This window comes from Apiospora phragmitis (genome assembly GCF_038363925.1).
Source record: "Apiospora phragmitis strain CBS 135458 chromosome Unknown utg000001l:1.0-2902119.0:1.0-2906034.0, whole genome shotgun sequence".
In the NCBI taxonomy this organism is placed as follows: domain Eukaryota; kingdom Fungi; phylum Ascomycota; class Sordariomycetes; order Amphisphaeriales; family Apiosporaceae; genus Apiospora; species Apiospora phragmitis.
In genome coordinates this window covers 1,902,490-1,915,134 of record NW_027117399.1, presented here as the reverse complement: position 1 = coordinate 1,915,134, position 12,645 = coordinate 1,902,490, and the positions used below count along the sequence as shown (strand labels likewise).

Here is a 12,645-nt window from a genome sequence, read left to right as displayed (position 1 = left end):
CTTCGTCAGAGTCTTCGAGTATAACTTCCACATCTGACGTTTCTCAAAGCAGTGACACCACGAGCTCATCGGGTCTTAGTGTGTCTAAACCCAGTGATTCATCCAGCGTGCCCCCAACTCAGAGCTCCAATAGCTCAGACGAGAACTCGGGCAGTACAGCCATTTCAGCAGAGTCAACAGAGTCCTCAGAGTCGCCCCTCATCAGTTCCGGAAGTATTACGTCCAGCCAGACGGAGACCGCAACCGAAAGCTTGGAGATATCATCGGCAACTTCTAGCTCCTCGGTAGAGGTCATTTCGACCTCCATGCTTTCGGTAACGTCGGATACATCTAGCTTCGTGACATTAACCTCATCGGATACCATGCCTCCAACTTCCGAAACCATTTCAAGCTCAAGTCATTCCCTAGCAACACCAGGGACCTTTTCGTCGTCGACGTCAGACATTCTTACCTCCTCAACACAGGATGGTATTGATTTGTCAACGTCAGAGTTATCTGTTCCGGCCTCATCTTCGCTACTCACAATAGAATCCATTGATTCATCGACATTGGCCTCTTCAACGTCTACATCTTTCGTCACAGATACTACCTCCACGAGCGTACCAAGCTCGGCCTCCTTATCCACTTCTGTATTTAGCTCGGACCCAGGCACTGGAAGTACTGCGTCCGATTCAAGTCAACTGTCGAGCACCTCGATTGCTTCTTCTGCCACAACCACAGCATCGGAGTCAAGTTCAAGCATGTCGATGGTGGGTGACTCGTCAAACAGCTTCGTTTCATCAATGACATCCACCACAAGCGAAAGTCCAGAGTCAACGTCAATCACCAGCAGCGACTCGAGTGCGTCAGTATCTAGAGACACATCGACCGGCTCTAGCGGGCTAGAGACCTCTTCAACTACTCCTAGTCTATCGACAACTTCTGTCACTAGCAGCCCTGTTTCCACCGCTTCTTTTACCAGCAGCAGCAGTCCTGTTATCGGTATTACCAGTACAGGCTCCTTCGGCGATTCCGCCACAACTATGTCACTTAGCAGCAGTTCCCTCAGCAGCGGTTCCGTCGACAGTAGTTCCGCAACAAGTACTTCTCTTGCCGCTAGCTCGACGTCTAGCAGTACTACTGCGAGTAGTCTTATTCCCAGCGAAACGCAGTCATCATTGCCATCCAGTAGCAGCAGCAGCCCGAGCTCCTTTAGCAATTCTGTGTCCAACACATCTCCTACCAGCACTTCCCTCACTGGCGGATCCGTCACCAGTAGCTCCACAACGAGTATTCCCCTGGTCACCAGTTCTACGTCGAGCAGCAATCTTGCTTCCAGTGACACGCAGTCATCATTGCCATACAGCAGCAGTCCAAGCTCGGCAAGTACCAGCACTGGGCTGTCCTCAACATCTTCTGTAGGGTCTGCCGGCTCGTCGGCCTCCGTGAGCTCGAGTTTCAGCACACCAACAACGACATCGTCGACTTCATCGATCCAGGCAAGCTCGAGCACGAGTACTACTAGTGCCTCGAATCCTTCAGGAACTGGTTCGTCGTCGTCTGACCTTGTGTCCGTTTCAACCTCATCGTCCTTCACCAGTAGTGCCACAGCATCGGTCTCGGTCTCGGTCTCGGCATCGGCAACTTCAACCAGTTCAGCTTCAGCGACCCCGTCAAGTCCTATGACGGGTTCGACAGGCACTAACGCCTCCAGCGCGACGGTACCTTCGCCTAGCAGTCTGAGCATATCCTCGTCTGTCCCGAGCTCGAGCAGCGTTGTCACTTCAAGCAGTACGGGAGCTTCGATGACGACTACCTCGTCCCAAATGGCGATGGACTCCGCGACAATCACCGGGTCCTCGTCATCCTCATCGCCTGGTCCGGCGAGTAGTCTTAGTGCTGTCACAAGTGCAACCAGCAGTACTTTCACATCATCGTCTCCGATATCAACATCCTCGTCTGTGGTCGCTTCTCCGACATCTACGTCTGCCACATCTTCACTCGTTACATCTACTGTATCCCCGTCGACGAGTAGTCTTACTGCTTCTACCCAGACAAACTCAGTACAGAGCACATCCACGCAGGGCACAGCTACCCAAAGCACATCCACGCAGGGAACGGTAACCCAAAGCACGGCTACTCAAAGTACATTAACGTTTAATTCTGGCTCCTCTGCTATTACATCCACACCTACCATTTCGTCTGTCAACACCGCCACTTCAAGCGGAACCGCGAGCGTGACATCGGTTAGCACTAGCAGTTTCAAAAGCAGCACAAGCAGCAGCAGTGCCTCACCCACGCCTTCCATAACATATGTCACAACAACACAACAATACACCGGCTACGTGACGACCACGACCACGGTTCCCCCGAGTGGGACCGTCTCCGGCACCGTCATAGTCCAGACGCCTCTGCCCACTCTGACCTGCGACGCGAACGGGTACCTGATCCAACGAAACACAGCCGTCTCGCCCAACGTGCAGAGTCTGTACCGCGTCAACATCGCGACCGGCACCCAGACCCTGATCAAGCAGAGCGTGGGCAGCGGTGCCACCAGCATCGACGCCATGGGCTACAACGTCTTCGACGGCTACCTGTACGGCACGATCGGGACGACGCCGGGGAGCCTGCTCCGGATCGGCGGCAACGGCGACTCGCAGACGCTGGCGTCGCTGGGCCTGACGACGGCGGTCAACGCGGGCGACGTCGACGAGGCCGGCTACTACTGGGCCTCGGCGAGCGGGAAGCAGTGGTGGCAGTTCGACGTGCGGCCCGGGTCGGCGACGTTCGGGTAGCGGGTGGCGAGCGGGACCGCGACGCTGCAGTACTCGCTGCTGGACTGGGCGTACACGCCCAACCCCAACCTGGCCGCCGCCGAGGCCGGCTGCTGCCTCTACGGGCTCGGCTACGACGCCGGCGCGCTCGGCGCGAAGCTGCTGCTGCTCAACACGTACATGCTGCAGTTCAACCGCACCACCAAGGCGTGGGCCATGTTACGGAACTTCGGCAACCTCGGAGGCCAGATCATCGGGGGCAAGGCCGAGTGGGGCGCCGTGTACGCGGCCAGCGACGGGTTCCTGTACGGCTCCGAGAACAACAGTGGCGATATTTGGCAGTTCCCGCTGACGGCTACAGGCGGCGCGCCGGTGAGGAAGTCGACTGGGACTGCTTCTAAACAGAATCAGAACGACGGTGCGCGGTGCATCAAGGGAGGGGCGATGTAACAGCAGGCTAGGTAGAAGAGGGATACCCACAGACAATCTATTTCCTTTATCTTTCTTCAAATATCATAGTTCATTACACTTTATTATTCCAATCAATTCCTAGTGAAGGAGGTATGGGTATGTGCAATATAATGCCTGTTTACCGCCCCTTGCCCCTTGCCCCTTACCTCCTTCAAGCATCCTGGAGCCACTGCCTGAACCAAACCGCTGCGGCATTCTTGCCCCGCGCCATGGCCGCGCGCTCCCTTTCCTTCTTGGTATCGCCACGGATGAAGCACGCGTGCTCGACGCCAGGGAAGTGCTGGTAGTCGAAGGGGGCGCCGAGCCGCTGCAGCGTCTGGAACGTGTGCAGCTTCAGCTCGGGGGGTGAAGGCGTGGTCCTTCTCGGGCGCCAGGACCTGGATGGGCACGGCGGCGCCCGCGACGCCGTCGATGTCGTCCCGGGTCAGCAGCGATGGGTGGCCGACGCTGATGCAGTCGACCAGCGGCGGGTCGTGCTCGGCGGCGGCGAGGCGGAAGCAGGCCCAGCTGCCGTAGCAATAGCCCGCGGCGCCGACCTTCTTGTAGTTGAAGGGCGCCCGGCGTAGGGCCGCGGCGCACGCGAAGATCTCGGGCTCGCGGATCTCGCGCGCGTTCCGGTCGATCATGGGCCGGATCAGGTCCCAGCGCCCCTCCTCGACGTGGGCCAGGTCGACGACCTCGCCGCCGAAGAAGTCGGGCACGTAGACGGTGACGTTCGCCTCGCACGCCCAGTGGTCCGCCAGCAGGCGCGCGTTGGGGAACGTCCAGCCGAAGAGGTCGTGCACCAGCAGCACGGCCGCGTCCGGGTTCGTGCCCGTGATGTAGGCGTCGTTGGCGCCCAGCTTGCCTTCGGTGCCGGTGGGGGTGCCTCCCCACTCGAAACCCTTGATGCAGCAGTCGGAGATGGTCATGGTGGTGGTGGCTTATATGTATGCTCAGGCGTGTGTCTTGATGTCAAGAGGATATATGAACAAGTACAAGTAGCAAGAAGCACTTATTGGACGGCTTATACGAAGAGTGTTTGGATGAGGGAAGTATGATGTTGGCTCGAGTATTGTCTTTAGCCGGGAGTGCTCTCTTTAGATCATGGATAGCCAAGTTCCTCGAAAGGCAGAGAGAATGCATGGGGTTTATAAATCAATACCGACGTCCCTACACCAGTATACCTCGTTGTCGTCATGTCGGGATATCCATCATAGGCCGGCCGACTCTTGCATTGTCTTGGACTATTCGGGCTTCGGTCAACCTGTGTCCACTCTCGGACCGGACAACTTAGCAGGTCCGATGTGCGACAATGCGGGACCTGGGAGCCGGGTAGTCGGTATGCGACAAAGACCCATCAATGAGAGTCGTCAGGTCGTCATGATTGACCATGCCGCCGGGAACCAATTCGAGATGCTACATACTCTCGCAGTACCCTCCTGGCATTATGGAGACGTCGTGTTACTCGCGAAGGCCCCTTGTTCTTGGCCGGCTCGCTCCAATATGTTGGCGGTCCCTCTAGCCACTTGGACTCTGGTGGCGCATGTAAGCTACAGAGTCGACCAGAAATGGGATGAAGTTGATGAAACTTGCCCATCTAAATCGAAGTGGTACCAATGTTGATTTCACGTCTTTGAGAGGACGAGGAAGCATGAGTCCAGCATCAGGTCCCTGTCCTGTATAATTTGTTAGTTAAAACGGCCAGCGATTAAGTATAGGTACAGTAGAAAACAATTAATTGATCAGGCTTGGTAATTGGTCACGCAAGGCCTGAGCAAAGGCGGTGAATGCGCTATACCGATGCCCCCCAAGAGCCAAAAAACATTGGATCCACAGAGGTTGGCAGAACTTTTGCCCCACTCAAAAAATTCCCGTGGGTATCCTCCGTCGCAGCGCAACTCGCAGGTCGATTCGAAGAGCAGCGACAGTTTGTCTTTCACGCTCCTCGCCCTACCCATTGCAACCGCCAAGCCAGTGCGCCCATACTGAGCCGATCGAATTTTTAGCCTGTGGTTATACACCGACTTACAAACCGTTTGCCCAGCAGAGTTCTGTCACAATGCCCCCCCCAACGAATGGGGCGGCTCGCCCGCAGAAGTCGCAGAAGTCGCACAAGGCCAAGCAGGGCAGCAAAACCGAATCCAAGCCGATGAGCAAGACCGAATCCAAGACCCTGAAGCGCAAGAGAGACCAAGAAAGCCTGGCAGCCCTGCAGCTGAGAGTGGACGAGCTCGACCCCAAAACTGCCGACTACGACAAATTCTCCGCTCTCCCTCTGTCCAGCGAAACCGCGAGAGGGCTCGACGCCTCCCACTTCGAGAACTTGACCGACATTCAAAAGAAGGCGATCCCCTTGGCCCTTAAGGGCTTGGATGTTCTAGGTGCAGCCAAGACAGGGTCGGGAAAGACCCTGGCCTTCCTTACGCCCGTGCTGGAGAAGCTGTACAGAGCCCAATGGACCTCGCTTGACGGCCTCGGTGCCCTGATCATATCACCCACAAGAGAGCTGGCGGTGCAGATTTTCGAAGTCCTCCGGAAGATTGGAAGGTACCACAGCTTTTCCGCCGGCCTGGTAATAGGTGGAAAGAACTTGAAGGAAGAGGCAGAGCGGCTCGAGCGCATGAACATCCTTGTGTGTACGCCTGGGCGTATGCTGCAACACTTGGATCAGACGGCCGGCCTTGATGTGACAAATCTCCAGATCCTAGTTCTCGACGAGGCCGATAGGACTCTTGACATGTACGTTGCCCAATCTCTACTTATTCCATTTGCGAGGCTAACATATCGATTAGGGGCTTCCAATCGGCTTTGGATGCCTTGGTGGAACACTTGCCAAAGGAACGACAGACACTGCTATTCTCCGCGACCCAGAGTAAACGAGTGTCAGATTTGGCCCGACTATCACTGAAAGATCCCGAGTACATTTCGGTCCACGAATCCGCCGCCTCGGCTACCCCTGTTGGCCTGAGCCAGCACTATCTGGTAGTCCCGTTGCCCGAAAAGCTGAATACGTTATGGGGCTTCATCAGGAGCAACGTTAAGACGAAAACGATTGTGTTTGCCTCCAGTGGCAAGCAAGTCCGATTTATTTACGAATCCTTTCGTCATATGCAACCAGGTATTCCTTTACTTCACCTGCACGGCAAGCAGAAACAGCTTGCTCGTATGGAGATCAACCGCAGGTTCCTCCGGGCCGAGCATTCTTGTCTGATTACTACCGATGTCTGTGCGCGAGGAGTCGATTTCCCATCCGTTGATTGGGTTGTGCAGGTCGATGCTCCGGAGGATGTCGACACTTATATCCACCGTGTCGGAAGAACCGCACGTAACGAGAAGTTGGGAAAGGCCGTCCTTTTCCTCGACCCAAGTGAAGAGGAGGGGATGCTGCAGAGATTTGAGTCGAAGAGGATCCCTATTGTGAAGATCACAGTTAAGGAGAACAAGAAGACCAGCGTTGCAGCGAAGATTCAAGATCAGGTATTCCACTCGACAGAACTGAAATGTGAGTACCTATCATTACCTAGCTTTGATGTATCTACTAATACGTCCAAGACCTTGCACAGAAGGCCTTTATCAGTTACACTCGGTCCATCAGTCTGCAGAAGGACAAGAACGTCTTTGACCTGCGTGCTTTGGATCTCGAAGGATTCTCTAGAAGTTTGGGTCTGCCGCAGATGCCTCAGGTCAAGATGCCGAGACCTGAGGATGTCCGGAAGTTGAAGAACCGTTCAAGAGCCGAGATGTCGAGTGGCTCGGAAGACGAACTAGAGGGATCTGCGGCGAAGCCGAAGAACAAGCAGGAGGTGCGCACAAAATACGACAAGATGTTCGAACGACAGTAAGTTTTGTCTATGCATAGCAAACTCGACATGCCTAGGGATTCGATACTGACCAAAACCTCGTAGAAACCAAGATGTCCTGTCAGTACATTACCAGAATCTCCGACCAGAAGAGGCGTCCGACGACGAGTTCTTCCCCGTCAAACGTCAATTGGGCGACGACGACTTAGACGCGGCGGCGCCCAAGAACAGCGACGGCGTGCGCGGCAAGGTCATCACGGTGCACGGCGGCCAGGAGCTCGTCATCGACTCGAAGCGGCGCGAGAAGCTGATCCAGAGCAAGAAGAAGATGCTCAAGTACCAGGGCAAGGGCACCAAGACCGTCTTCGACGACGAGGGCCAGGCGCACTCGCTCTACGAGCTCGGCGACTACGACGACTTCGCGCAGGCCGGCCCCGCCGAGGCGCAGCGCCGGCGCTTCGTCGAGGAGGAGAAGGACAAGGTCCGCGAGGTCGACGACGATGACAAGGCCGCGGCCAAGGCAAGGCGGCAGGAGAAGAAGATGAAGCGGAAGGAGCGGGAGCGCGCGGAGCTCGCCGGCGAGGAGCCTTCCAAGGGGGACAAGAGGGCGCAGATCGGCACGTCGGAGGATGCGCAGGATGCGCTCGATTTCTTGCGGTCGTTGCCGGTTGCTGGAGGAGATGGGGATGGTGGTGACGGTGATGACGATGCCGAACCTCCCAAGAAGAAGGCCAAGAAGTGGTTCCAGGACGAGTCCGAGGACGAAGCAGAGGTGACCCGCAAGAAGAAGCGTGGCAAGGTCATCGAGGTCGCCGAGATGCCGGATACCCTCGAAGACTACGAGGCCCTGGCGGCTGGCCTGCTTGATGATTAGATGTTTGGTGGTTGTTACAAGACTCTGTAACGTTAATACCCACCCGTGTCTATATGTAGTTGGTCGATGTGCCATGAATATAAAAGAATCAGTTGTCTCAATTACACATGCATGGTCTTTTATGCCATTGAAGTCGGCCAGTCTGGGCTGTCGTTGATCACCTCCTTATTTCTCTGGTGGGCACATCAGAAGGTCTAGTGGAAAAGTAAAAGCAAGGTTCCAGGCAATTTCCCCGTGTCAAGCCGGGGCTCTCTCGTTGGTACATCTGTGGTAATAATCTAGAAATACAAACTCGTCTAATTCAGACAACTCGGCGGCGCCATCCATGCACATCATCGTCTGCGTGTGCCGGTGGGGTTTGCGCGCGCTCTCATGAAGAAAGAAAGCCTTTGCGACTTTTCTAGAATCTCTTCATATCCCACCTCCCCTTATATCTTTGCCACCAGTGATTTACCGCCTCTCCTCTCCACTCCTTATCTAGCTGATGAAGCAGAGGCAGCCCAGTCCCAGGTAGAAGACGAATAGGGGGTACACAGCGATGCCGACCCGGTTCTTGACGACGCCGCTGCCGCCCAGGATGCTGACGCCCGCCGCCAGCGACCACGCGATCAACACGATGTACACAGGTATGCGAACCACGACGGGGATCGAGAGGGCCGAGAGCAGGGCGGCGATGACGAGCGGGAAGAGGGTGTAGCCGATGATGCAGACACTTTGCGCGAAGGATCTATGTTGGGTGGGTGATTGATTAGCAACACTGCTTGCTTGGCGTTTTTGGTCTCGTTCCGATCACCTCGGAGCACACATCATCATCATCATCAGGGAGCGAAAGAAAGTACTACTACTCACATGTTACCGCCCAGCAGCTTGATCTGCAGCGTGACAACGGCCTCACCAATCCAGACCATGGCGAAGACGCCGCTGAACACCACGTCCTTCTGGTCGTCCTTGGCGCGGAAGCTCAAGAGCAGACTGAGGAGCAGGCAGAAGATGAGGGGCCCCCACATGTCCCAGTCACGCAGGCCGGGGCTCATATTGCTCTGGTTGAGTAAAGCCTCGGGGTCCATGACGCGGCCCGCCAGTCCCGCGAGCTCCTCGCGGGCGCCCGAGATGCCGGCCCCGCGCAGGTTGGCGTACACACTCCTAAACCCGCCCCCCTCGGAGCCGCCGCTCTGGTAGTCGAACATGGTGCCGCCGAAGAGGTACTTGGGGTACAGCACCTCGCGCATCTTGGACCAGACGGCCAGCAGGTCGCGCCGCAGCGTCTCCCAGACGGTCTCGTCGATGGTGTTGACGGGCGCGCTGCGGTCCTCGCCGCCGATGCGCGACGTCCAGCTCTGCTCGTTCAGGGGTCGGCCGCCGGCCGAGGAGGACGAGGTGCCGATGTTGCCCGTCAGGGGCTGGCGGGACTCGTTGCGGGCCAGAGGGTCGTCGAAGTCGTTGAGGTCGGCTGGAGAGAGGAGACAAAGGTAGATAGGGGATTAGCTAGGATGATTCATAGGGTCTGTCTTCAAGACGACAATTTGTAGATAGAGTAGAGAGGGGGGGGCGCAATGTACCATCATCGGGGTCGATCAGATCGTCTTCGATCTCGGGGCTTGGGTATTGGTGATTCGACGTTGAAGCCATCGTGGGTGGTTTCGCAGGGCGTTTGCTGTCTTGGAAGCCGGGATCGGGTGTCCAATGGGCGCAAGAAGTTGTTGGCCTAAAGGATCAATTTGGAGAGTTCTGGGAACGGATTGCCCAGCAAAATACTGTCGCTGGGGTTGGATTGATTGAATACAGATGATGAGAATAGTAACTATTAGCTACTCATAGCCTCAGTTACTTTCCACGTTGCCAGGTTGCCTCGTTTGGAAGTTGATGCAGCTAACCGGGATCGACATGGTCCAAGCTCCTTCGCCTATGATGCGACAGCTACTGTAAGGTACATTAAAAGATACGTACCTTGCACCTACACTAATGGGAGGCAGCAATTCCGTTTTGCCCATGGCAGTGAATTGATGGTCAATATTCTGGCTCTATTAATCTTCTTATGTGAACTTTTTCTTTTGATAAACACAAGGGTATCTAGACGCCCTCCAACACCAATTGCCATATGTGCCAGCAGTAGATCGTCTTTGGGGATCAAGAGGGTATACGTTGTCGTCTTGAATGAACGAACCGACGTACAACATTCCCCAATGTAGCCAGCCTATTGACTATCCAAGACTTTCTCACGCACTTTTCCCCTTTCAAGTTACAACCACGTTAAGGTGCTGCCCTGTATCAGGAGCAACAACACCCGGTTTCCCATCCTTCTTTTCTATATTCCTATCATAATAATCATTAATAAGTAATCTGGCTGGCTCCTGCAAATCCGCAACTGGTTGTACAATCGAATCAAATCACTGCGGCCATCTGTACGGAGTATGCCGGGGGAGGACCATCCCCGGGACTCGTCGGCTGTGTCGTTGGTCTATCGCCGTGCTGTGGGCGGTGTTGATGCGACGGCGGCGGCGGCGGCTGTTGCTGCTGCGCATATCGGGCGGCAGCATCGGCCCATGGCTCCTGGGACTGAGGTGCATACGATGACATGGGCCCAGACGATGGCCATGACGGCGCAGTCCCATGTGTGTATGACGCATAGCCCATGGTGTGTGTGAAGCTCGATCCCCCCCCGTAGGCCTGCGATATCCCGTTGCTTACGCGACTGAAGTGGGCAGATAGTGATGAAGGTGCCGCACCATGAGGGTAGCCCTCCATGCGCGCCCAACGAACAGCCGCTTGGTTTTCCGGTGCGCTGTACTGCGATTTTGTCGCCGACGGATCCCAGATCGGGATGCCGTCGGGTGGTTGCGCCTCGCCCTGCGGCACGCCCCGGCTATGCGCAGCGAGGGTACCGTTGATGCCCACTAGAGCCCAAGCAAACACAGCCACGTCGCGGATGGAGCTCATCAGATCATCCGTGGGAGGGCCGCCGACCTGCTTGACGTGTTCCTGCACAGGCATATACTGTGGCAAAAGCGGCGGTCGGAACTGATAAATCTGTTCCGGTGGGTACTGCGGGTTGATCGGCCGGGCACCCCAGGGCGCCGCGAAGAAGCCGTTTTGATACTCAAGCGGCATTAGTGGGGGATGAAGTGCAGGCATCATCGGGCGCGCTTTGCGAAGAATAACGACTAGACCGTCCGAGGTACAAGAAACCACCGCCTCTAACTCGAAAGTGGGGATCGGTTCGTTCCGGTGACGTTGGTTTGCATTTCGAGGAGGCGCATGCGGCGCTTGTGGCGGATTCCCAGCTCCATGATGGCCGCCGGCCTCGGCAGCATCTGGTGTCGGGACAGTTAGATGAGTCTGGTGACCCTGGGACTCGGCCATGGAAGAAGACCCGGCAGCTGACGAAGCTGATGGGTGTGAATGAATCGATTGAAGGATTTCCGCTTTGGATGTTTCGGGGCTCAGTGGCTCCGCCTTGATATGGGGTTCTTCTTGCGGTGTCCGGTCAACCTCCATCGGACTTTGACTTGCTCCAAGTTGCGCGCCACCGTCCGAGTCGCTACTATCTTCCGAATCCGACGCTTCGTCGTCAAAGTCTTCCGGTCTTCGTGGGTCTCGGTACCAGAACCGAAGATAGGCGATCGAGTCGTTGGCTTTAGCGCTCTCTAAACAGTTGATCGCGTCCGCCCAGCAGTTTTGATCGATGCATTCGTAGAAACTCTTGCCCTTGAGCTGATCAGGGCTCACTCCGAGGATAGAGGACACCGCATTAGTAGCAAACATGACCGTGAGAGTCTGTGTAAATCGGTTCAAAATCAAGGCTGCCCTCGGCTCTCGCTCCATCGGCGGCATCTTGAATTTGGGCGACAGGTGCTCCAGCATATGGTAGCGCGGGTCTCTTGGCGAGCTTGAGAATAGACGACGGACCTGTGGCGCCTCAATTGCCCGCCCTAAGATAGGTTAGAGAGCACTGTACATATGAATTGGTAAGTTCTGTTCGACTTACGTTCACTCTTTTCTCCTCTCCTGTAGATACTCGTACAGGCCACGAGGACGTCATGAACGACAGTGAAGCAGCATTCGCAGCTAATCCATTGGCCATCCCGGTTCTGAACACGAAGGTAGTGAAGAACCGCGGCTTTATCTAGCAAGACCCCTCGGCTATGTACCGAGCGCGCGAAGGGCACCTCATCGGGGTGAAAGTAGTCGAACGATGATTTGCCAAGAATCTCATCAGGCTGATAGCCTAGAATGTCTGCAATCGAGTCTGATGCGAATAAAACATTGGCATCTCGGGAGAGGTCTGTTTATTGGGCGATCCAGGTCATTAGCTCAGCGTTCCGGAATTGTGCACACCATCAAGGCGCAGTTCATAGGGGTCGGCAATCAGACTGGCTGTACTGACTGTGAATGGTCATAAACGTGTGCTCCATCGAGACTGCTCGCTGGGCGATTTCTCTTCACCGGGTAACGTTTGTTGGCGATATTGTTTTACTTGTTGTACACCACTTCAACAAAGTTTGCAGTAGTGCCTTCGAGGTAGGCGCCTTCTCGGGCAGCGTCGGTACTCCAATGTGAGGTTCGGTCTTTTGAGTTCCGGGAGCTTCCTCTAGTAAGGACCTGCTGAACTGACGGCCTTCGGATCCTGAAGGACATCAGCTCCAGCTTGAATATGGATAGTCCGGCAGGACCAAGAGGGAGGCTTCGAGCGTGCGAGCCAACGAGATTTGTCTTTGGATAGCCGAGTACTGTGTTGCATAGATCCCGCTGTCGTTGCCGGGTGGAG

The 12,645-nt window shown here is 55.7% G+C and overlaps 7 protein-coding genes across 7 annotated transcripts; 3 read left to right on the top strand and 4 right to left on the bottom strand.

The window, feature by feature from the left end:
• Positions 1-118: 118 nt before the first annotated feature.
• PG994_000581 (uncharacterized protein) lies at positions 119-307 on the bottom strand (the record flags this gene model as incomplete). Its single annotated transcript, XM_066851990.1, has 1 exon — positions 119-307. One exon carries the CDS (start codon positions 305-307, stop codon positions 119-121), a length of 189 nt encoding a protein of 62 aa, XP_066722622.1.
• A 715-nt stretch (positions 308-1,022) lies between these two features.
• Positions 1,023-1,684, top strand: PG994_000580 (uncharacterized protein; the record flags this gene model as incomplete). Its single annotated transcript, XM_066851989.1, has 3 exons — positions 1,023-1,080; positions 1,329-1,503; positions 1,591-1,684. 3 exons carry the CDS (start codon positions 1,023-1,025, stop codon positions 1,682-1,684), a joined length of 327 nt encoding a protein of 108 aa, XP_066722621.1.
• A 121-nt stretch (positions 1,685-1,805) lies between these two features.
• PG994_000579 (uncharacterized protein) lies at positions 1,806-3,203 on the top strand (the record flags this gene model as incomplete). The annotated part of the gene is made up of 2 exons (XM_066851988.1): positions 1,806-2,744; positions 2,805-3,203. 2 exons carry the CDS (start codon positions 1,806-1,808, stop codon positions 3,201-3,203), a joined length of 1,338 nt encoding a protein of 445 aa, XP_066722620.1.
• Positions 3,204-3,375: 172 nt separating this feature from the next.
• PG994_000578 (Hydrolase tropI) lies at positions 3,376-4,135 on the bottom strand (the record flags this gene model as incomplete). Its single annotated transcript, XM_066851987.1, has 2 exons — positions 3,376-3,540; positions 3,602-4,135. 2 exons carry the CDS (start codon positions 4,133-4,135, stop codon positions 3,376-3,378), a joined length of 699 nt encoding a protein of 232 aa, XP_066722619.1.
• A 1,130-nt stretch (positions 4,136-5,265) lies between these two features.
• Positions 5,266-7,880, top strand: PG994_000577 (P-loop containing nucleoside triphosphate hydrolase protein; the record flags this gene model as incomplete). The annotated part of the gene is made up of 4 exons (XM_066851986.1): positions 5,266-5,945; positions 5,999-6,708; positions 6,759-7,044; positions 7,112-7,880. 4 exons carry the CDS (start codon positions 5,266-5,268, stop codon positions 7,878-7,880), a joined length of 2,445 nt encoding a protein of 814 aa, XP_066722618.1.
• A 477-nt stretch (positions 7,881-8,357) lies between these two features.
• Positions 8,358-9,509, bottom strand: PG994_000576 (uncharacterized protein; the record flags this gene model as incomplete). Its single annotated transcript, XM_066851985.1, has 3 exons — positions 8,358-8,607; positions 8,730-9,330; positions 9,440-9,509. The coding sequence occupies 3 exons, from the start codon at positions 9,507-9,509 to the stop codon at positions 8,358-8,360; spliced, it is 921 nt and encodes a 306-aa protein (XP_066722617.1).
• Positions 9,510-10,262: 753 nt separating this feature from the next.
• Positions 10,263-12,292, bottom strand: PG994_000575 (uncharacterized protein; the record flags this gene model as incomplete). The annotated part of the gene is made up of 3 exons (XM_066851984.1): positions 10,263-11,809; positions 11,866-12,162; positions 12,265-12,292. 3 exons carry the CDS (start codon positions 12,290-12,292, stop codon positions 10,263-10,265), a joined length of 1,872 nt encoding a protein of 623 aa, XP_066722616.1.
• Positions 12,293-12,645: the final 353 nt, after the last annotated feature.